General features: G+C 36.6%; 1 protein-coding gene across 17 annotated transcripts in view; it reads right to left on the bottom strand.

The window, feature by feature from the left end:
- The window catches only part of lcorl (ligand dependent nuclear receptor corepressor-like), a 105,006-nt gene that overhangs the window by 38,560 nt on the left and 42,746 nt on the right, over nucleotides 1-23,700 (bottom strand). For 8 of the 17 annotated variants that reach the window (XM_078400800.1, XM_078400775.1, XM_078400791.1 and 5 more), the window contains 2 exons: nucleotides 17,727-17,981; nucleotides 13,588-13,681 (listed from right to left, as the gene is read on the bottom strand). In XM_078400800.1, the coding sequence (XP_078256926.1) occupies nucleotides 13,588-13,681; nucleotides 17,727-17,981 (349 nt within the window). Of the gene's footprint in view, nucleotides 1-1,471; nucleotides 5,264-8,661; nucleotides 9,001-9,703; nucleotides 9,745-13,587; nucleotides 13,685-17,265; nucleotides 17,387-17,726; nucleotides 17,982-21,420; nucleotides 22,676-23,700 lie in introns of those variants that run through there. The other 9 variants (XR_013547389.1, XR_013547390.1, XM_078400854.1 and 6 more) reach the window with 8 other exon arrangements.

The following is a 23,700-nucleotide window of genomic DNA, read 5'->3' as shown; positions in this document are numbered from 1 at the left end:
TTGAAGATAGAGAGATAACCTTGAATTAGTTGAACTTTTCTTCAGGTAAGAAGATATGGACAAACCATGTTCTTCAGATGGGAAATTCAGAACAAGGGCACATACACTTAGAGACAGGCACAATGTAAGAAAGCATGTTCTCGCATAGAGGAAATGCAGATGTAGAGACAATGCAAGTTTTAAGCGAGTTGGGCAGATTCTGCTAGATATGGATATCTGAGGATTATGGAATAAAGAGAAATCAAGTTACTTGTTAGTCATGACATAATTAAATAGTAGATCAGATTCAATAGGTGGAAAAGTCTGTTCCTGCCCCTAATATAAATATAATCCACATTTAACAATATGTCGGTTTATACATTCTTCTTCTACCTTCTCAGTATTTAGTTTAATAATCAAGGCTGTAGATTAGCATCTCTATATATGTACATGCTTTTTCACAATCCAATTTGAAACGAATTAACAGTTTCCAATACAAACATGAAATTAATTGTAAAATATAAATATTTGACTTCTCAGTGAAATAATATTTACATGAGAAGAAATTATGGACATTCACAGAAATGAATAGTGGACCATTTCTGGGATTTACACTTCAAAATAAAACCATGACACTGATTCAATACCTCCTACCATTATTCATTTTAAGATCACAGAATAGTTAAAGGATGGGCATTATTTGGACCAGTGTGAACTGCCTCCGCTCCCTAACTATCCACAACAGCAAATCAATTAGTTCAATTTTAACTATAAACACAGACGTGATGGGTTAAAAAAAAAAAAAACTTTTGTAGGTGTTCTTACATGAATGTCTCTATAACCCTTGTAAAATTATAATGTTTCAAAAATTAATGAAATACTTGGGCTTTTGCATGCATTCTGTCAACAAAGTTCACGGTGCAATGAAATTCTATTGTTATCGAAGTACTTTGGTTAGTGCAACTGGACAACAGAAGAAAAAGGAAACTTTTGTATTAGTCATGTTAAATAGTTTCAACACTTAATTTCTCTTCTGCATACTTGGATGCAAAATTAAGAACATGGAGGACCAAACTTCACAATTTACTGTACATAAAAAAGACAACAACCACATTTTACTCGTTTTCAATTTTATGTGCAAAAGCATCAAAGTGCTTTACTACAAATTACAACCTATAAACACAATTAAAACAGCTGAAATCTGTACAGATTGAGGATTATTAAACACATCATAAGAAAACAGAATCACAGTAAATGTATAACACCACAAGACACATTGTCCAGATAACATTGTTTTCATTAGAAAATATTGTAATAAATAATTCATGAATATAGTGCAATTGATTTATGCATAAATATAACTAATCATCTAAAATCAGTTTTACATTAACCAATTTTTAAAATCAAGGCAGCCACAGAGTTTAGCTATATTACTGTGATAATGGAAATACTGCACTGCAATTTGAAAATAAACAGGTGATAAATCTGTATTTACTGTAAACTAAAAATTTGTTTTAATAAACATAATATACAATATAAAATTTCCCCATTATCTACCAGAAAATGGTTTTGAACATTACTGAGCAGTAGTTCTAAAAACAGAGGCACTGTTTTGCAATACAAAATTTTTTTCAGAAACATTCTTAAGTACTAAAGTTGGTTGTCACGATATTAACATTATGGGGAAATTTAATTAAAAACAGATAGTGGCACAGTAGTCAAACATGTAGTGTTTAAAAAATCTATTTTCCTACCACTAAAGATAATCAAAAACCTGTGTTTTACACATTACAAAAGGCTAAGCTCTCATAAAGTTAAGAAAAATGTAAAACCACGACATTTGTTTTATTCAATTTCGATAACTTATTTCAATTAACAATGCCGGTAATCTTTTTAACCTAAAACTCTTTAGTTTCATGGTTATTTTAATTTTTTTGCTTTCAAACTAAAATTTGAAATGCCATTGAAATGTTTGACCACAAATGAGAGACATTTCCAGTTATTTAATTCAAGTTACAAATAGACAAATGAAGGGAAAAAACGCTAGAGGGAGTCAGCGGATCAGGCAGCATTTGCAGACAGAAATGAAAAAATGACATTTTGGGTTGGACTTACCAAGAGACATACAATGTAAAATAGCATGAAATGATTTAAAGGAATAAGAGAATAACTATCCATGTTACAAGGCAACATAACATCGTGACATCCCTAGTACAAAGCCGGAGCCATAACATAAAGGGATACTGTAATACCTGCACTTAAATTGGGACCAAATTCTAAAAATTACTAAACTGAACAATGTCACTTTTGTTTTTATGGCAAGTTAGCTGAATGCTGAGATGTTCATACGACCAAAGCAAAGTTAGCCCAATCTTTCATACTATTCACGAGATTTTAATGAGGAAAGGTAACATCATCTAATTGTTAAAATTCTGAATGGCTAAATTAACTGTTCCAAAAGCTTCAGTATGAACTACAAAGGCAAGACCTTAAACCCAAATCCACACAAAAGCTTTTTTAAAAAAAAACCCTATTCTAAGTCACAAAATTAGAAAACTCGATCATTAAAACTGTTCAAAACTTAAAACTGTTCAAAGCTTTTCATATCTAATCATAGACACCCGGCATTCAAAAACGTTTCTGTTAAATCACATGTAACAGTTGAATTTGGTACTTTAAATCATAATGTATATGATAAACAAAAGTTGAATGAATTGATTTGCTTTGCAAAGCTAGAAAAAGTTGTTGATTTTGTACTGAAAATGATGTGTGGACACAGAACTGAAATGGTTGGATTATATTTGTAAAACTTGAAGCATTTTCAAAGTCTCTGACAAGGACACACTTAACTTAGCAGCAGGTAAGTTTACAGTTAGCAAAATTTTGCCATAGGAGTGTGAAAAATGCAACCTTGTTATCACATACTATTCCTACGTTTTTTCATTAAATACTGACTAACAAGAGCAATAAAACATACTATTCTCTTCAGTGCATCTTATGCATCATGCTCTGTACAGTGCTATCAATCTGTTAGTCATTATGTTCGCACCTATAGCTAAACCGTCTTAACAAAATTATTAATATTTCAAATTTTCATTTTTATAAATCCCATAAAATTGGAGAATTCATTTAAGAATTACTTCCCTTATTTGAGACATGTGATTTTAAAAACTGTTTCCTCTTGTAATTAATTATCGTGGGTTTCCAAAAGCTGTCTAAAAATGGAAATTTTAAACATTATTTGCTAATATTGGGCACTGAAGCATCAAGGCTTAAAGCATGGATATAGAAACTCTAATTTCCCATTTTACCAAAATGCCAATTTCATCCACTGTGTTTCCATGCAAGACTGATAGGGAACGGATAGAGAGTGGGGAGTGGGGTAAGGAAGAAGTCTTCTCATGATTGTGGTGAAGTCAGCCAGTGGAAGGCACGAAACTTGAGAGCGGATTGTTGCCTGCAAAGTAGCACATAGTTAAGTGGACTGGGGAAATCACGTGGCAAAAGGAGGAAACCATATCCTCACAATTGAAATAAATAAATAAATATCTTGCCAGCAGGGCCGATTACCTAGTACAGAACTTTACAGCTCTTAAAAATTATAATATGTTTTAATCAGCCTATGCACTGTTGGCACTCTCAAAACACCGCACTTTAAAATTAGTGAAATAAATGTCTGTATTACTACACAATTTGAAATAATTGGAATTGCGTAACTTGTACACAATAGCCTGGAGTTAAACATGGCACACAATGTGCTCCTTCATCTTCATTGATTAAAACATGTTTACATTTATCTTTAGGTTTATGAATTTACTGTGCCTTTCAATTGGCAGGTTGATTTTGTACTGAACACTTGAATTTCCTTACCCATTTTAGGTAGTAAGACTAGTCAGTTCATTTCTATTCCTGACTTGGGCTCAATGAGCCAATCCTATAAAATAATGCCGTGTTTGACTGCTATTTGCATTTTTCAACCGAATTACTGAAAACACTTATGTGGCAATTTTCTTACTACAACATTTCTAAACACAATCAATTAGTATTATTCTACAAGAGCATTAAGATGAGAACTAGCAAATATGACTGCACCCAAGTATATTCCTTTTGAAGTGCAGTCAGATCCCTGCTTGAAACTATGCTTTGCCTGAAGGCCAAAGGGTGGTTTTACAATACTAGTTAAATAGCATTTACTGTATGGTGAAGTCCATCTGAGTTACATCCCTTAAGGATTTATGTAGACTTGTTGCTACTTTTGGAGCTGCTTGTCCCTGAATTTGTCATACTGAACAACCCAGTGTCTGCTAATCTGAGCTTCTTCTTCGGTGGTATCTTCAATGTCCCAGATCGTTCTTTTACTTTGTATTCTAAAGTGCTGTGAGGTACACCATAAATCCCTTGTGCTTTAGAGACACTCATTTTTCCACTCATTACCATGGTAATAGCTTCTTCCAAAATGTCATGATCATATTGCCGATAGCGGCCACGCTTTTTTCTTGGTTGTTTACTGTCTTTTAGGCTAATATGATCCTGGCTATCGTTTTCAGATGGCACATCAATTGTGCCATTTTTTACATTAAGACATAGCGGAGAAAGGTCTCCATGCAGTAGGTAGGAATCAACACTAGAATGAGTCAAAGGTAAAGAACATTCAATTTTACTCTGCTTGGGCAGGATCGTTTTGAGTTTTTGAAGAGCTGATCCTTCCAGCAGCGAGGAGGTTTTTGATACCTGGTACATAACATCGAGGAGGCCACAGCTGTCAGACTGGGATTTGGGCACAGCATTTGCTCGTACCTGAGGGATTTTTAACTGAACAAGAGAGCTACTAACACTTTCATTACGAAGGTTGTCATCTTTTTCTTTTAGCTGCGTAACCATTCTTTGCAGGGTTAACTGATGGAGGTAACTGGAAGCAGTGGGGAATTTCAACTCTGAGGTTTCTAGATGTGAGAGTTTTCGGTATGTGCTGCACTGATCAGGACTACGTTCTGCCTGAGCTCTAGCCCACAATGCAACTTTTTGTAGAAGAGCATTAGGTTCCCCAAAGGTTTTCGAGAAACAACCTTCTCTGGTGTCTCTTGTTTTACTTTTCAATGGTGCTGCTCCTCCTGATAAGGCTTCCAAATGAAAAAGTAAAGTCTGGTGAGGTATTCCATAAAGTATGGCTGCTTTGTTCATGTCCAATGCCCCTGACTGAATGTCTTTCAAGGCCTTTGAAAGCAAACCATCTGCAAATTCAGCACTTCGTTTCACGTGCTCTTCAGTGTTTTTCTGTAGTCTCCTAGGGTGGATGGAATGAAACGATGGTAAGCTGACGCATGAGACTGGCACACAGCTATGGAAGGGTAGGGTCCACTCCTTTATTACAGGCTTGCTTGGGTAACATCACTGCTTCTCTCACTGTTTAAGGCTTTGAGTTCTGGCTGATATTGCTCAAAGTTGCAAAAGGTTACAGTTCTGGTGGGCAGTGCAAATGTTTGATTGCACTTCTAAAGCAGTCTCAGCAAGAGCTTTGTGTTACAGTTCAATATTTGTGTTAATGTTTCTTGAAGTTGTTATCTTGTGATAGTTGCTTGCAAAACAAAAATACAACTTTCACAGTTTTAAAGCTTCAATTAATGTCCTTTTCAATTAAGTCCTAAAGCAATGTGTTAGTAGAAATGTGACGTTACCGCTAAACAAGTAATAAAAGAGTCAACCCTCTTGTTTCCAGGCAGGATATTGCAATCACAACATGCTAAGAACTTTTTTCCAAAGTATTGCACAAAACATAAAGCACAAGCCACATTAACACTGCACAATAACAATTCACAGTGACAATCCAAATGTGACATTTTAGAACTAATAATTTTAAACACATCCAAGTTAACAGATAACAAAGCCAATTTTGGTTCTGGCCATATGCCATTGCAGTAAAACAACATTAATCATTTTGTTTTTTTTAAAGAAAGTCTTTACAAGTGTTTAAGTATTAATACAATTGTCCTAGAAGTACAACATTCTCAGAGGTTGCTTAGAAATACCTTAGGTGCCAGAAGTGTCAATATAAATTAGTTACATTAGTGTGCAAAAACTGGAGTACATTACAATTATTGTAACTAGACATAGTAACTAGCCAGTTAATTTAAGTTGTCTAACAAATATAGCGACATGTACATCTTTCACTAATTTACTATTATTCACTGCTTAAGATAGTCTGCCTAGCATTGCAAATGTAGATTAAGTGATCTCTTTGCTGAATGTTACTAATGCGTTCACTGTGTTACTATGCACCTCTAGTTATCCTCCACTTTGATTCTCCCACTCTAATCTCTCTGTCATTATCTTCATGTGTACTGTTTCAGTGAAGTTCAGGAAACAGGAGCTCTTTCTAGAGCATACTGGCTTAACAGTGAGTTTAATAGTTTCCGATCTAATCATGCTGGCATCTCCCAGCGGTAGCTGCTGGTTGAGGAAGATAATTGCACCAGCCACTGAAGGGCAAGTGCCTGGAACGGGGCCCATTTTGATATGCAGTATGTAGGTGGGTCCACACATAAAGCCTACTCACCATTCCTCCTCAATATCCATGGTTTACAGTGACTCTGCTCTGCTATTTTTTCCATCATATCATATCATATCATATATATACAGCCGGAAACAGGCCTTTTCGGCCCTCCAAGTCCGTGCCGCCCAGTGATCCCCGTACATTAACACTATCCTACACCCACTAGGGACAATTTTTTACATTTACCCAGCCAATTAACCTACATACCTGTACGTCTTTGGAGTGTGGGAGGAAACCGAAGATCTCGGAGTAAACCCACGCAGGTCACGGGGAGAACGTACAAACTCCTTACAGTACAGCACCCGTAGTCAGGATCGAACCTGAGTCTCCGGCGCTGCATTCGCTGTAAAGCAGCAACTCTACCGCTGCGCTACCGTGCCGCCCGTCCATGTTCCCATTCCTTTGACTATTCTCCACTGTACAACAAAATGTCTCCTTTAACTATTAATGCAACAACTCATAACCCCCCCCCCCTCCCTCGCCCCCAATTCAACTAGTTTCCATGGCTCTATTTGCTTAAGAGCTGTCCCAGATCTTCCAATTTTGACATCAGTCCCAGCATTAACTCTCCATAAATATTGCCCGAAATGTTGCACTACTATGTCTTAGTAATTGCCACCTCAGAAACCTTGTTGGTTAATTAAATTATATATCTTGCCCATGCCTTTAAAACGTCCCAAGTAAAATTAACAGTTAAAATAAAGGGGGAAAAATCATTAATCTAGTTCCCAACAGGACAGAATTTGTGAAGGGAAACAAAGACAAGCATCACATTTTTGCCCAATCCTTTCAGAATTCAACTTCCTCATAAGAACTTGGAATTTAAATATTTGCCCTATAATGATGACCTGCATGCAACCCTGTGCTGCTGCTGACATGCATCACTTGCCACCGTTCATTTCATATAGAATACTTGTAGTTAATACAGCAAGTCGTAATTAGTCCTATATCTTGAAGTTGGATTTAAAAATAATTCAGAGATGTTAATGCCTTTGTTTTATTCTCCTCAAAACACATTCACTTTTTAAATTAAAGGAACCACAATGTTAAGCAGGTTTGTCAATGATTTATGAAACAGATATGAAATACAGGGGCAAATCTTATGCTGAGATCTCGGGAGAGAACAAGGCAGCATGACCTTCCATGGATTTTCAATTTCTTTACCCGAGTTTGTACCTGTTAAATCGGCATTATGGCAATATTGTGCGATAATGGAGAGAGTCCTTTGAAATCAAGGGTGTTTATATGCATTTGATTGTAACTTTATTCTCAGTTTTCTTTTAAATAATTAGAAAAATATACCATTTGCTTAACTTTTGCAGAATCCTGGGTAAGGGTGAAAGTTTGTGAACATCAAAAACATTAACATTTTCTATGAATAGCAGATTTGACAGCTGGCAACCTGGGGGCAGAGCCTCATTGTTCTTGTCCGCTCCATTTAATTTATATTTTAAACCCAAAAATGGATCTAAAATGAATAAGCAAAAGTATTCTGATCAACCGCCCTTTGTGTAAATCTGTTATAAAATTATCAAAACTAAAGGCAGTAAACAGTAAATTATTTAAATATCTGCTCCAGAGTAAGCAAACCTATCTAATTTTTCTTGGCTAAAGGCAAACATAATGAATGAAGGCAAAGACTCGAAAATTCAATTTTTAATTACCAGAGACAAAATGAGAAAGGGATGTAACCAAGCACAACATTATGAATGCAATATAAACTAATGGCCAGAGTAGAAGACAAGGGTGCAAAGTACCCCTCAGTCCATGGCAAGTGTCCTGTACACACAGAAATAAAATCCATGTAAAGTACCATTGAGAAAGTATGCAATAATTCTCAATATGACTTTTACCAAACCGATAGTATGAATGAATATAGGTTATTTTCCATTATTGACAAGACAACAGCTCAGATTTAAATTCAAGCTCAGAATGTAGTGTGGGTTTACTTTTCAAAGCATTCCAGTTACTGTCTTTCCTAAAAGCAACTATTTTCTTTTAAAATGCTGTTATCAGGAATACATAGTGATGGTGTTTATATCTAAGGAAATATAATTCTAGATCAAACATAAGTACACTAAAACTACAGGAATATGAGAATCGATTATTTCAGCTTTTTGAATGGGTCTAGACATCGATACATCAATATTGGGGCTGTAAGGGCCATTACATGAACGGTTTGAATATCATTTTTGTTCTTAAACAAACAAAATGTGTTTGATGGTGAGTTACTTTTATGCTCCTACTGTTCCCACCTACCTCCTTTTACTTTCCCCAGATGCAGGGGTCAACCTTGTTAATGTTCCACATTGGCATAGTGCAACGTCAGCAACAAATAGGTCATCATTGGCATTGTACTGAGGTCCTGCTCCAGAAAGCTGGCTAAAGCTGTGTCATCATTTGAAACATCTCAGGTCTTTATTAAAAAATAATTAAGTGCCTCTGATAGACCAACTAAAGGCTATTGATTGCTGGAAATAATGAAAAATTTAAATAAATAGAAAATAATGACAAAAACTAATCAATAAATGTTAAATACAAGTAAAATAATTTTTAAATGATCTTTCCGCTTTCTAAGCCGAGACTTCTCCAGTGAAATGAATGGCATCTCTGATCTTGTGCAAGGCCTAACTGCTACGGGGTCAAGGAAGCTGATTCCCAAATGTAATGCTAAAAATGCTTAGCTAGATATTCTATACCATTGGACTTAATGATGGAGTCCAGCAAAGAAATGGAGTATGGGTTGTAGAAGCATCTATCATTCGATAAATCTTGGACTTAGTAGTCCATGCAAGTTTTGGATTTATTTTAATACAATGCCCAACGACAGGCATCTGCACAATTCAGCCTATTGGCTATCTAGGTAGGCATGGTAGAAACATTTCACACAGCAAAGGTCTATATCCATGACACATGACTATTTTCTTTTGAGAATCCCGGTTGAGGATTGAATGATGCCGAGTAATTCTAATCCTCTTTTTCTTGTGCCAGAGTTTCTCCCTTCCCCAAAATGCAAATGAGCTTTTATTTGATGCCTCATCTGAAATTCTTTACAATCTTTGAAATTCCTAACGATCAATAAAACATGCCCAAAAATCAAACTTGCTCCTCAGATTAACAAGCAAGAGTCGCACAGCATCAAATTGAAACAGTTTTTTAAAAATAGTATCTTACCCAAAATTGTGCCTAGAGAAGCTGTAGCATTTTCACTCGAGCTGAGATTAAGATTTAAAAATTACCATTATACAATTACACAGAGCCCTAAAGTCCAATTGTGATCCCCATATCAATTAAAATGAAAATGTAGTAAGGATTGGGGTAAAGAAAAAGATGGTGAAAGTGGAGGGACTGGTAAAGGAACAATAATCAGGCAGAGTGAAGCATGGCTGGTAGGTAGGTGTGTTTAACCACAGATCAGGCGAGTGAGAACAAGGAGACAAAGAAAATAGGGGCAGGAAGTCTAAAAGACAAAACAATCAGTGATTCTGGAGACAACAAGATAACTTGCTTTTCAATAATAGAAAATTACAAAGTTGCTGGTGAAATGCTCCCGTTCAGATCTCAGATTTTTCCTTTGAAACTCTCATGAAGCACCCTTACGTGAAATAAATGCCTTCTCAATTGACTCTGAAGAGTGGTGCATTTGATGCAAATATACAAATCCTTGAAGGTGAATAAATCGTTCCAGTTCACACCTTAACTCACCAACTTTTATAATTTCTAAAATATGGGAGCATTATATGCCTTGTCAAATTTAAATGATTTTTGTGAGAACAGCTGAATCGACAGTGCCCTCCATAATGTTTGGGACAAAGACCTGTCATTTATTTATTTGCCTCTGTACTCCACAATTTGAGATTTGTAATAGAAAATAATCACATGTGGTTAAAGTGTGCATTGTCAGATTTTAATAAAGGCCATTTTAGGACACTTTGGTTTTACCATGTAGAAATTACAGTAGTGTTTATACATAGTCCCCCCCATTTCAGGGCCCCATGTTTAGGACACAGCAATGTCATGTAAATGAAAGTCATGTTTAGTATTTTGTTGCATACCCTTTGCATACTTGAAGTCTGCGATTCACGGACATCACCAGTTGCTGGGTGTCTTCTCTGGTGATGCTCTGCCAGGCCTGTATGGCAGCCATCTTTAGCTTATGCTTGTTTTGAGGGCTAGTCCCCTTCAGTTTTCTCTCCAGCATACAAAAGACATGCTCATTTGGGTTCAGATCGGGTAAATTGACTTGGCCACTCAAGAATTAACCATTTTTTAGCTCTGTAAAACTCCTTTGTTGCTTTAACAGTATGTTTGGGATCATTGTCTTGCTGCAGAATGCACCGCCGGCCAATGTGTTTTGAAGCATTTGTTTCAACTTGAGCAGATAGGATGTGCCTATACACCTCAGAATTCATTATGCTACTGCCATCAGCAGTTGTATCATCAATGAAGATAAGTGACCCAGTACCTTCAGCAGCCATACATGCCTAGGCCATAACACCCCCACCACTGTGTTTCACAGATGAGGTGGTATGCTTTGGATCTTGGTCAGTTCCTTCTCTCCTCCATACTTTGCTCTTGCCATCACTCTGATATAAGATAATCTTCATTTCATCTGTCAACAAGACCTTTTTCCAGAACTATGGTTGCTCTTTTAAGTACTTCCTGGCAAACTGAAACCTGACCGTCTATTTTTACGGCTAACCAGTGGTTTGTAACTTGCAGTGTAGCCTCTGTATTTCTGTTCATGAAGTCTTCTGCGGATAGTGGTCATTGACAAATCCACACCTGACTCCTGAAGAGTGTTTCTGATCTGTCGGACAGGTTCTTGGGGATTTTTCTTTATTTTCAAAATAATTCTTCTGTCATCAGCGGTGGAGGTCTTCTCTTGGTCTGCCAGACCCTTTGCGATTAGTAAGCTCACCAGTGCAATTAGTAAGCTCACCTAATAAAATCTGACAATGTGCACTTTAACCACGTGATTTATTTCTATTACAAATCTCAAATTGTGGAGTAGAGGCAAATAAATAAATGATGGGTCTTTGTCCCAAACATTATGGAGGGCACTGTATCTCTCAATTTGCTACACCATTCTATGACCGGCAGTGATCATGAGCACAACGATTACACCCATATTTGAGTTTAGGCAAATTCTATTATTGTATTGATTTTGATATAGTCTCAACCTATGTCAGTAATGTGAATTGTAATATATGGGTGCCTGGGACAGAATATTTAAGAACGAAGAAAGAAACAAAGCTAAAGTGTTTAATGATCAAATAAAATTCAAGTCAAGAGAGTCTGAAAGGAAAACAAGATATATGGGATATATGTATTGGTACCTTTTATTTCAATATACCTCACAAGAAATAAATCTATAATAATATTATTTTAAAACATCAGAAATGGAAACAAGAAACTGGCTAAACATATTAGCACTGAAATTTGACACTTCTGGCACTTTAAAAGTTTTCAGATGCTGCATTAGTAAAATGTCCACAAATAATTTTGTAAATGTGGAAGAACCATAAATAATATTTTTGTGCATTCCTTATGCACACAAGAAACCACCAACATAGTGGAGTACAAACTGTGCAAATGATCTAACATACAAGTTTCTTTCAAAAAATTCTCAAACATGTAATACAATTGGGGTCAGTAAACAGTTAGAAATTGTGTTTTAATGTTCATGGCAATCAAATCCACTGGCAATATATTTGTCCCTGGGTCAAAACATAAGCATCTACGCAACAAAGGAAGATGAAACATAATAGCATTTATGTTTACTTGTCAGTTAGAAATATATCAGCAAACAATCTAAAGACAAAATATGCTTTTAAACAAAATGAAAACTAACTCAAACCAATCTATCATGTCACTGGAAATTTCATTTTGTAATAATGAATGAAATAATCAGATGATTTCACCAGCAAAACTCGGTTGATATGCTAATAAGCAAACTACAGCTCAGTTTTTACTGCTCGGTTGGGAATGTCACAACTGGGGAAAATGAGCAGGAGGGATGGTTTCTACCTAAATAACATGATATTTAATTAGTATTGTCATATATTTTTGCTCTAATTCTACACCGAAAACTACATCACATACTGTCTTGCCATCATTCCTGAACGAAGGTTTTACAGTTCTAGATGTTATAAATATTAACCATTGTATATTATTCAGAGGATGTAATGCTGCAGCTATTAAAAGGCCAAGAAGCCTTGGCAAATAATATTAAACCTCTAAACATAGTGTTACACAGGGAGAGGAGGCACGTGGTTTTCATTGAGACTTATTGTTTCTTTTATAATCAAATCCATAGGCATGAAAAATAGATGTGTAAACTGTTAACTTCAGTCATAATTTTGTTGACTTGCCAATCTGGTTTGAAGTTTTTGACAAATCTTTTTTAAATTTCTTAATGACAAGTATTCCCGTAAATGCTTTCATAAATATGAAGATTTTCAGTACAACAAACAATTGCTTTGCAAATGCTGAAATCATAAATGTCCCAAACACTTTCTAAATCATGCAGACAATCAGAGATGCCTGGATAAAGACTACCAAACATGGTACTGATCACACACCAAGTCAAAACTTTTTCATTAGGAAGATACTTTCAACCACTGAACTCCAACACCCCCAGAGGTTTTATGCAATTATGAAACTCAAAGTAATAGAAAATGTACACACCTCCATAAATTGAGCTTTTTCACTCTCAATATATAAAATCCTATTTCAGAAACAAATTAAATATGCAAATACAATCCAGAACCACTGAGTCATGTAAATAATTGACCACATAGGTTATTTATCCAAGTAAATATATTTTAAACAATTGGTTTTAAGAATCTGTGAAAATGACTAATTTTCCTTTAATACAACAGCTGTAAAAACAAATCCCAATGGTAATACTCTGAAAACTGCAGGATGAAGAAACATTGTATTGTGTGAATGGTGCAAAATGATGTTTAAGCCAGAGAAAAACCCAGAAAAAAACAGGTAGTGTTTTCATGGTTTAAATGTAAATCCTTTGAATCTATTTCTTCAATAATACTTACCCTGATAATTTGGTAGTGGTTGATGTCGGACAAGATCCAGTTGAAAGTGTGGAATCTAAACTATTCTTCTTTGTTGACAGATCAAGAACTCCATCTGCTAACAGAAAGTTGGTTCAATTTTTCTTTAGTAAAAGCCTACTAAGGTGTTTAACCTTCACTAATATTTACATTTTGCTTTCCACTAAATTCCAAAACCTGTCAACTCAGATCTTCTGATGAAATTCCAGTAAAATACTGAAAAGCCATAATCTTTATGGCTTCCAACTGTCAATTTCATGAAATATTTTTAAATAGTTTAAAAAAAATTGAATGATAAATAAAATAGAATGTGTATTAAAATGAAGATGAGGACACAAAACATCACTTAAAAGCTGAGGATCTTAAACAGGAACAGCCTCCCTAAATGAAATGGAAGAAACTGAACTTTGGGTTTCACTTTTTACCTGATAGAAAGGTGGGGGGGGGAGGGGGGGGGGGGGACAAGGAACTGCAGAATCTGCAGTAACTCAGCAGGTTAGGCAGCATCTCTGGATGGCAAAAGGAGGTTCCTTTTCTGATTACGGCCATTTTTTTAAACTGAACACTTTTTAAAGCAGAGTGAATTTCAAATTCAACATTACTAAATAATATGTAGAGAGTAAGGATGGTGTAAGTGCAGATCAAGAAAGGAATCATCCATCCGACTGAAAATATTCTCCTCCATCACATCCAGGAAAATCTTTTGCTATGTCTTATTCCATAGTAACAGATTACTTAATATGGGTTATTCATTACACTTCAACCATAATACCTCAAATCATTCATGATATTGGTGAAAATGTGAAATGCCTGACATTAAAATAGCATTAAGAAGTTTCAATCCGTTTTGAAGAAAAATTGTATGGAAGTTCTATGAAAACCAGTTTCCTATCTCGGAAAGGTAAATGATATACAGATGAATATACAGAATTTCTAAATCATTACTACTTGTGCACGGCAGTGTTGCTATCTTTCTTAACAGCTACTATATCACCAGGACTTCTACACAACTGCTATATTGTAAAAAGTATTTAATGGAGAACACCAAACGAATAATGGGATTCCCTTTACATATTCAAGGGTATGGAGATGCCTGATTAATCCACTGTATATCCCTTTTTTCAAGACAAGGAATGTCCAACTAGAACACTGTACTTGCTAAATGTATTACATTACAATGTATTACATCACAATGTATTAAGTTTTACAGCTTAGAGTGAGACGTGCACCAGAGGCCCCAGGACTCATCATCCTACATCTGAGGGCCTGGTTGCATTATTTTGTAAGAGGCTTCAACGCTTGGCAGGAAAAAGAATCATTACAATAAATCACTCACGTGGCAAATCCTGTTGTTCTTGACTGTCATCAAGAATGTGTCATCTCTAGACACTGCTCTCCAATATTTCTGATTATTTCCAAAACACACTTGAAGCTATGAAAACTATGCAAACTAATCAACTCCACTCTCCTCATAAGCTCTCCCCATAAACACATCTTCCAACTATACCAAATCACTGCATGGAACTTTCTATTAATCCTGGAAAAATGATTCTCATACTCTGGGCTCAACAGATGGGACCCATCAAGACGGATCTTCAACTTTTAAGAAGGACTTGTCCAAACCTTACTATTGCACAATTTATTACATTGATCCACATACAAATAAGCACCAATTAAACCTCATCACTGGCATCCTCGGCAAAGGTTTAAGGTTAACCGAAACAGAATGGCTCATACACTAACAACACACCTAAATCAGGCCTGACTTAGGCTTCCATCTATGGAAGCAGGTTCATAACTTTTTGCTTCAAGTGCTAAGTGTGTCTCCAAACTTTGTCCAATTTACTAAATCTTAAGAATGGGTGTAAAGGTCCTGGGTAAGCATCATGTAAATAGTTTATATTGTTTAGACTTTGTGATGATGAAAGAGCAGCAATATATTCTCAAGTGAGAAGGATTTGTGACTTGGAGGGGTACCTTTAGATTGGCCATTCCCATGCATCTACTATTGGCCTTGTCCTTCACAAGAACAGAAAAGTGTACGAGAACAATCTAGAGATTACCACTGCAAGATTCTGTATTTTCATTTCAATCTTAGTCCTTCATGCACACAGACAGTAAAAATCTTCAAGCTGATGAATAATAGCTTAATTTTAATAGCTTAATTTTAATTTGAAAATAATGACTCCTCCAGCACTACACCTACAACCTGCCTGACAAGATATTTCTAATTGAGCACAATCTAATCCGTAACGCTATCTGCCCTGTGATTATCCCCACAATCAAGGTGCTGGAGTCTTTACTTTAGAGATACAATGTGGAAACAGGCCCATTGGTCCACCGAATCCGTGCCAACAAGCAATCACCCCATCCACTAGGACTACCCTACACACTAGGGATAATTTACAATTTTTTTTACAGAAGCCAATTAACCTACAAATCTGTACATCTTTGGAGTGTGGGAGGAAACTGGGGCACCCGGAGAAAACCCATATGGTCATAGGGAGAACCTACAAATCCTATACAGACAGCACCCATAGTCAAGATCAAACTCGGGTCTCTGGCACTGCAAGGCAGCTACCCTACCGCTGCACCACACTAAGTCCTTATCCCCATACCTCAAAATGTCTACAACCTTGACTCTTGATCCCTGTTGATCCACTGCCATGGGTTTCTTTGAAAACTTATACATGCCACCAGCACTTAGAACTTATTATTCATCCACCCAAACTGCCTAAGGACATTTTAAAAATGGATCTGGAGATGCACAGTGACCACAGAAAGTACATAGTTATTTTCCTGTAGGATATAACTGAAACTAATAGGTTTGTATAACAATCGAACAGTTTTAGGGTCGTTAATAATAATACCTTCTTAATTCCAGATATAATTATTCAAATTCCACACCTGCCATGGTGATATTCAAACTTCATTCTCTGGATTTATTCATGTAAACCACTGACATTTGACCAATAATGACAATGCCCCCTTTAACCAATAATCTTAGCAGGTTTAATTGAATCAAATAGCTCACTGTTTCCTACTTTAGATTATATCTGTGATGTACAACTTCAGTTACGTTCCTGCAACTTTCCTGCACAAAGTCCCCACTGCCTGCAAATACGTACCACTACTTTTACCCCTTTTATCTATTTCAACTCTCTAAATCTTTCTATCTCCTTTATGATGTATGTGTTGACCATTTTGTGGTCAAGATAATTTAACAGGGAAATTATAATTTTTAAAAAAATGTTGTTTCTGAGCTTTTGTTCTTAACTTATACCAAGTCACAGAGCATAGAAACAGAACTTTCGGCCCACATAGTCATTTGGTGCATTCCAGATCCCAACCACTATCTGGGTAAAACATGTCTTCAGATTCCCACTTATCCCTGACCCAAAAACTCACAGGCTCCTTTTGTCTAACCTATGTCCCTTGTAGTTTTTGTATACCTCATGCATTCATGGACTCCGCCATCACTGTCCTACGACATGAAAAAACATTTTCCTTTATATTTAAAGTGCAAAATAAGTTTGAGAAATAAAATTATTCATATTTTTATCATGCCTCTATTTTCAAATGCACTCTAGTTTTAAACAAGACATGGTAAATCTCATTTCACTTGCCACATTTTAACCCCAATAGCAAACCAATGCTCACCTAAGTGAGGACTTGAATCACTATGGCCGAGAAGGCTGCGGACCATGTGTTGGCAAATTTGCTTAGTATAGATATTGCTTGAAGTTGGTATGAAATTGGTGGGCCAAAGGGCTTGTTTGAGCTAAGAATGAGGGACCAGAAGTGACAGGATTTTGTTATTAAAGACTTTGTTACTTGACCACTTTCCAAAACTACATCCAGGTCAAACGGTCAATATATGAGCAAACGGTCAATATAACGTCTAGAATTTGACTGTGCATTTACTCAGAACAAGATTGAGACAGTGACTTCCATTACATCAATTATGACTGAGCTTTGAGATCAAACTGCAAATGGCAAGACAGTAACTTAAAGGCAACTTTCTATTAAACGATTTCCATATTGAGCATCTGAAACACTTGTGCAAGTTCTCTCACACACAAATTTAAAAAAAACATCTGCCCCCCAATTAATGTAATTACCTTGTTCGAAACATTTTTGTTGATTTTTATGCACAGTGAGGTCTAACGGTCCCTCCTGCTCCTGGTGAAAGGAGTTCTGGGTTTGGTTGGCGGGAGGATCGTCTGGGACAGAAACAGATTCATCGGCTGATCCAGTTTGAGTTTCATGAACACGATTACTTCGGGATATATATTCAATTGCAAACTGACGAATCATTCTTTTCATTATTTCCTGAGCAACTAAAGGAATGTTGCGATCACAGTTCTGAGGAAGGTCTAAAAAAACACATAAAAATAGAAGTTTAACAAATATTTATTTTCAATTAAAAGTATACAATATCAAATTATACAATTATATTCATAAATACAATAAACACAATGACAAAACATTTCTGGAAACTTAGGACAACAGATTGGCATAAAATAGCTATTTAAATTTGCCATCTGATGCTTTTCACTTGATTTACACTTGGTCCTTAATCAGCTGATCCCTCAATTTCAGTCTATGACCCCTGGTACTAGATACCCATCCAAGGTAAACCATTATGGTATTTACCTTATTAAGACCAATAAGAGTTGTGTATGTTTCAGTAAGCTCAATTTTCATTCTTTTAAATAGGGGGAAATAAAGGTTCAATTTAGTTTAATCTCCTCACAATCCCCCATCCTCGGTGTCATTTTGGTGAACCATCATTGTACCCCTCTCTCATGTGCATGCATTCTTAAGTAGGAAGACCCCACCTGTGCACAATTGTCCAAATGTGATCTCACCAGAGCCCTGCATAATTCCTGAACAATGTCCCAATTTTTACCCTCAAACTCAAATGGTAAAGACCAACTGCCTGTTTGTCTTTTTATTTCTCTCTACCTTGCACATTAAGTTTGTTGTTATTCATTTGCAAGAACGCACATGTTCATTAATATCATTACATTTTAATATAGCTCCATTTGATAATCATTGTATCTTTCCATTTTTCTACCAAACTATTTTCATATCATATTCAATCTGCTCTCATGTCCCATTTATCCTTTTGTTATCCTCCAGAAGCATTGTTTCACTCTCAACAATGCCACCTAGCTTTGCACCATCACCAAACCTCATACAGATCAGTGACATTATCAGCACAGATCTTGATGCCATCCCTCAGTCACATGCTCCAAAGCAGAAAATAGCATTCTATCTTGCTGTTTAGTCTGTTAACCAATTCATATTCACCAAGATATCATCTCCAATCCTTTGTGTTCCAATTTTGTTTAGTGACCTTGTATAGTTCTTTAACAAGACCTTTTAAAAGTCATAGATACCAAATTAATTGGGCCCCCCTTAGGTACCTCAAAATAAAAGATCCAAAATAATTCACCTTTCAGAACTATAACCAAATCCAATCTTTTTCTTGCACTGTGTCCACTTCCTGCCAATGTTTATATTGATGTACCACAATGGTCTTGTTTTTGGAAAACAATGTGCTGCACTGTTTTGTTTTTTGTAGTTTTTTTTCAGAATTGGGTAATTTTTATTTAATTTGAACATAGAAAATAGGTGCAGGAGTAGGCCATTCGACCTGCATCACCATTCAATACGATCATGGATGATCATCCAAAATCAGTACCCCTTTCCAGCTTTTTCCCCATATCCCTTGATTCCTTTAGCCCAAAGAGCTAAATCTAACTCTCTCTGGTAAAACTCTTGCATGTTTGGATTCATGCTGTTAACAAGAATTTTATTGTACTTGTACTTCATTTTTCTAGGTGCACATGACATACTCTACTTGACTTCTCAACTACATTGAGAAATAAAGTTCTCATTTTTTTCCTCGCTCTCTAACTAGCAGGATGAAATTCATCTATTCCAATCAGGGGGAAATGCTATTAAATTTATGGACCTCAACCAATACATCTACCACCTGTTTCAAGGCCTTGCAAGTTCTGGCCTGGGAGATTTATTATCTTTTGTCTCAAAGCTTTAAACCACACCCCTATTAATGCCAATTTCTTTCAGCTTCACATCCGCTTGAACACATATCTGGAAAGTATTTTGCACCTTTTGCGAAGGCAGGCAAAATGTTTCTTTAACTTTTATTTCTTTATTCCTCTAATTGCTTCTAATTTTTTTTTAATAACTTTTCCATTTTACCAGTCTTCCAATGCCTTGGTTCAGAATTGCTGAATTCTGAAATGTGTCCATTCCTCCAACTTATTGCTCTAATTGGCAACATGAGACTTTCCCTTTGATCTATTAACAATCCATAACTTTCCTTTTTATTCAAGGATGGACCACTCTTCCTGTTGGATTTTTATAACCTAAAAAGCAATGAATATGATGCAAACTATGTATTGATCTATTATGTTACACTTTTAAATTGTAGTTTCCTAATCTACAATAACAAACACAGACAAAAAAAACATGAGCTGCTGGAGGAATGTGGCAGGTCATAGAGCATCTGACAGGGCAAAAAGGGATGGTTGACATTTGGCTTGATCCAAATTGTCGACCATCCCTTTGCCTCAGTATATTTGACCAGCTGAGTTCCTCTAGCTTCTTTTCTGCTCAGGATTCAAGCATTTGCAGTCTCCATCAGAAAATAGTTTTAGTTTGGATGCATGCCTCTGGTCTTGAATTGAACTAAAGAGTTTTCAATTCAATACAAGATTTTATCATTTTGCCCAAAAACAATAAGATTATAAATTATTCTTCATTGTACAATACTCCATTTAAACCAACAAATTAATATACAATATAATCTTTACAAAAAATCGATTAATTTCTCCTGCAGACTAGCTTACATAGATTTGGTAAAAAATTAAACTTCCCCATTATTGTCATCTTGCTCTCATTACCCACATCTCTAATTTTCTGCTTTGTAGTAGGCCCTGTATTACCTTTAGTATTTTGTATCCTCCTTGGTGCCACCAAAACCGATTCTAGAGGTCAATTTTGCATGCTCAAACTGCTCCTCTGCTGCCTTTATCCCATCCTTTATCTTGGCTACGCCTTCTTTTCCATTTTAGTTCCCTTCTAAGTTAACTGTTCCATTGCATTTAACTGGTTTACTGCTGTCTAGAGCATCAACAACTGTACCAATGACATTCCTCTCGAGTTATTTAAATATAAAACAGTAGCAAGATTTTGAAATATACAAAGATGAGCAATAGGAACTAATGAAACACCTACGAAAGATTAGTGTCCCAAGTATTAGTGCACTGTACCTAGAGGATGCAAGGTAATGTTGAAACATATGTAGTCTACAACACAAAAGTAAAAAAATATGGTCATGTGCAAATTTATGTATGTAAACCCAAGACTCCAGAGTATTCAAATATTTTCAATGGATATGACCATTAGATTGTTTGGTTAGTTTTAATGTCTCCAAACACTTGGGGGTCCTATTTCAGATTAGCAGGGAGCTGCTAGACTGTGGTAGGAACCAGAACCAAGTTTCCCAAGCAGTCAGCTGGCCAGAAGTATATGCCATGAATGATATCTGTGTGCTGGGCTCTGAATAATTTGGCCTTGCATAATAACTTAGCTCAGGCATGCAGAAACCCAAGGAATTATAAGATCTCAACATGTATGGCCCATATCCATGGAATTCAGCAACTAATTGCCACATTTCAGAACTCCCATCAGCAACATAACCATTTATATGGACCGTTTCCTCTATGAAGTTAGCCACAAAGACAAGATGAGGCAATGCAAAAGCCAAATCAACGTTTATTCAACAGTACACAAAAAAAACAAGCTTTGAACTTCAAAAAGTGAACAAACTGAAAATAGTGACAAGTTCAGATCCTCCCATAATAGCTCAGCAAAAATATATTATACACAGATCATTTCAATGTGAACCTTAAAGCTGTGACTGTGCCAAAATGGCAGCAAGGAGAGCTCTGTTGGTTAAATATATCAAATTGTAAAAGTATTGCATCTTTAAAAGGTACTTTTCTACAACAATAAAATGTTTATTCAATCTTTAAGTGTAAACATTTGGCTGCAGAAATTCAACAGAGATGAATAACATTTTCTTGTAACTTATAATATGTAAAGGCAATCAGCAACTAACAGTTAACCATAAACTGGTCACACTGTTGTGCTACATCATACTACAAATCACAGCAGAGATGCTTAGCAATTACACATTCACTAATCCTGGTCTTCTGTTTGGTGCAAAAATTTCATTTTTTACATTGGTAGAATAGCTTGTCTACAAATTTTTTAAATCAAGAATATGGCGTCTGACTGGATGAACTGCCATTCAATGTATAGCACCTGGCATCTGGAATGGAGATGGTGCCAACTGCACCTCTGGAGAAAACTGCTTTATGCCAGTTCTGGGTTGGAATGAGAAGTGTCGGAAACTTTAAGTGCTGTTGCTGCCCATCAACACAAGATGTGCAGCTGCAGTTGTTAGCTGAGCCACCAATGTCACAATTTTCCATATCCTCTAACCTGTCACAAACTCCTTTACGGCTATGGTCAATGAATTCATTGACCGCGACTCAAATTTTTGGAAGTTACAGTCATGCCATATGACCACATTACAAATAGCTCAAAATGATCAGTGATGCAGCCCAAATTGTGCATTTACTTGGCATGCTCCTGGGGTATTTGCCTTTCCAAATGCAAACATGTTAAATCTGAGCAACATTCTTCATTATTGCTTGGCTTTTAAGCCTTTGCCAGAGGAACAGTGGCAATATTCATCCCAGAATGTAATCTGACCACATTCTAGCCACCCAGGATGCTTACTGGACCTCGCTATTACAGCTGCTCCATGCCAGGACAAGGCATAAAAACAGCACTCCTACAAGCAAGGGGTTGCATTCTCTTTCCTGCCATATCAGAACCCAAATGGTGATGTGTAGGGTTGAGAAGCTAGAGCCCTTTTCACCATTTTGCTTGGAGATGCTCACATTCCTCCTGAATTTCTTGTAATCCTTCCCTTCTTTGACAGAATGCTTTAGCTTTTCTGGGCCTGCAAGGATAAAAGCATGGGTAAGAATAGGGCTAGAGTGGGTTCTTTGACAACAAGGTTAACTACTGCTACATTTTAAGGCATGACAAAATAAAATTCAGCTAAACAATTAGTGCTGCTGACACACCCGTCATCCTAGGTAAGTTTGTAGACAACACAAAGTTTGGTAGACATGTGAATAGTGAGGAAGGTTGTCAAAAAGAGGAGGATTTCAATCAGGTGGAAATTTGGGCAGAGAAATGGTTGATGGAATTTAATCTGATTGTACGAGGTGATGCATATTGGGACATCAAATGCAAGAGGAAAGTGTACAGTAACGGGAGAATCCTTGAGAGCAATGATATGCAGAGGGATCTTGGGGGGCAAGTCATTGGGGATGACATAGTGACACAGCGATAGAGTTGCTGCCTCACAGCGCCAGAGACCCTGGCTCGATTCTGACCAAGTGCTTGTCTTTACGGTGTTTGTACTTTCTCTTCGTGACCTGCGTGGGTTTTCTCTGGTTTCCTCCCGCACTCCAAAGACAGACTTGTAGGTTAACTGGCTTTGGTAAAATGGAAATTGTCCCGCGTGTGTATGTAGGACTGGGTTAGTGTGCGGGGATCGCTGGTCGGCAGGCCAGTTTCTACGCTGTATCTCTGTAAAGGAGGCAGCATGACATGCTTATTTTCATTAGTTGGGGCACTGGGTATAAATATCTGGTAGTCACATTGCAGGTTAGGCCACATGCAGTATTGTGCACAGTTCTGATAATCAGAGCTGGTTATGAAGAGTGCAGAAGGATGGTGCCTGGATTGGAGTGGATTAGCTACAAAAGGTTGGACAAATTTGGATTGCTTGCTCTAGAGCGATACTGTGGGGAAACCTAATTTCCCCACCTGGAATTTAGAAGGATGAGAGGCGATCTTATCAAACACGTATAAGATTATTAAGGGTTTGGACACGTTAGAGGCAGGAAACATGTTCCCAATGTTGGGGGAGTCCAGAACAAGGGGTCACAGTTTAAGAATAAGGGGTAGGCCATT

Source organism: Rhinoraja longicauda, chromosome 1, assembly GCF_053455715.1.
Source record: "Rhinoraja longicauda isolate Sanriku21f chromosome 1, sRhiLon1.1, whole genome shotgun sequence".
NCBI lineage: Eukaryota > Metazoa > Chordata > Chondrichthyes > Rajiformes > Arhynchobatidae > Rhinoraja > Rhinoraja longicauda.
The sequence above is the reverse complement of the archived record's forward strand: the minus strand, read 5'-3'. Positions and strand labels throughout refer to the sequence as shown.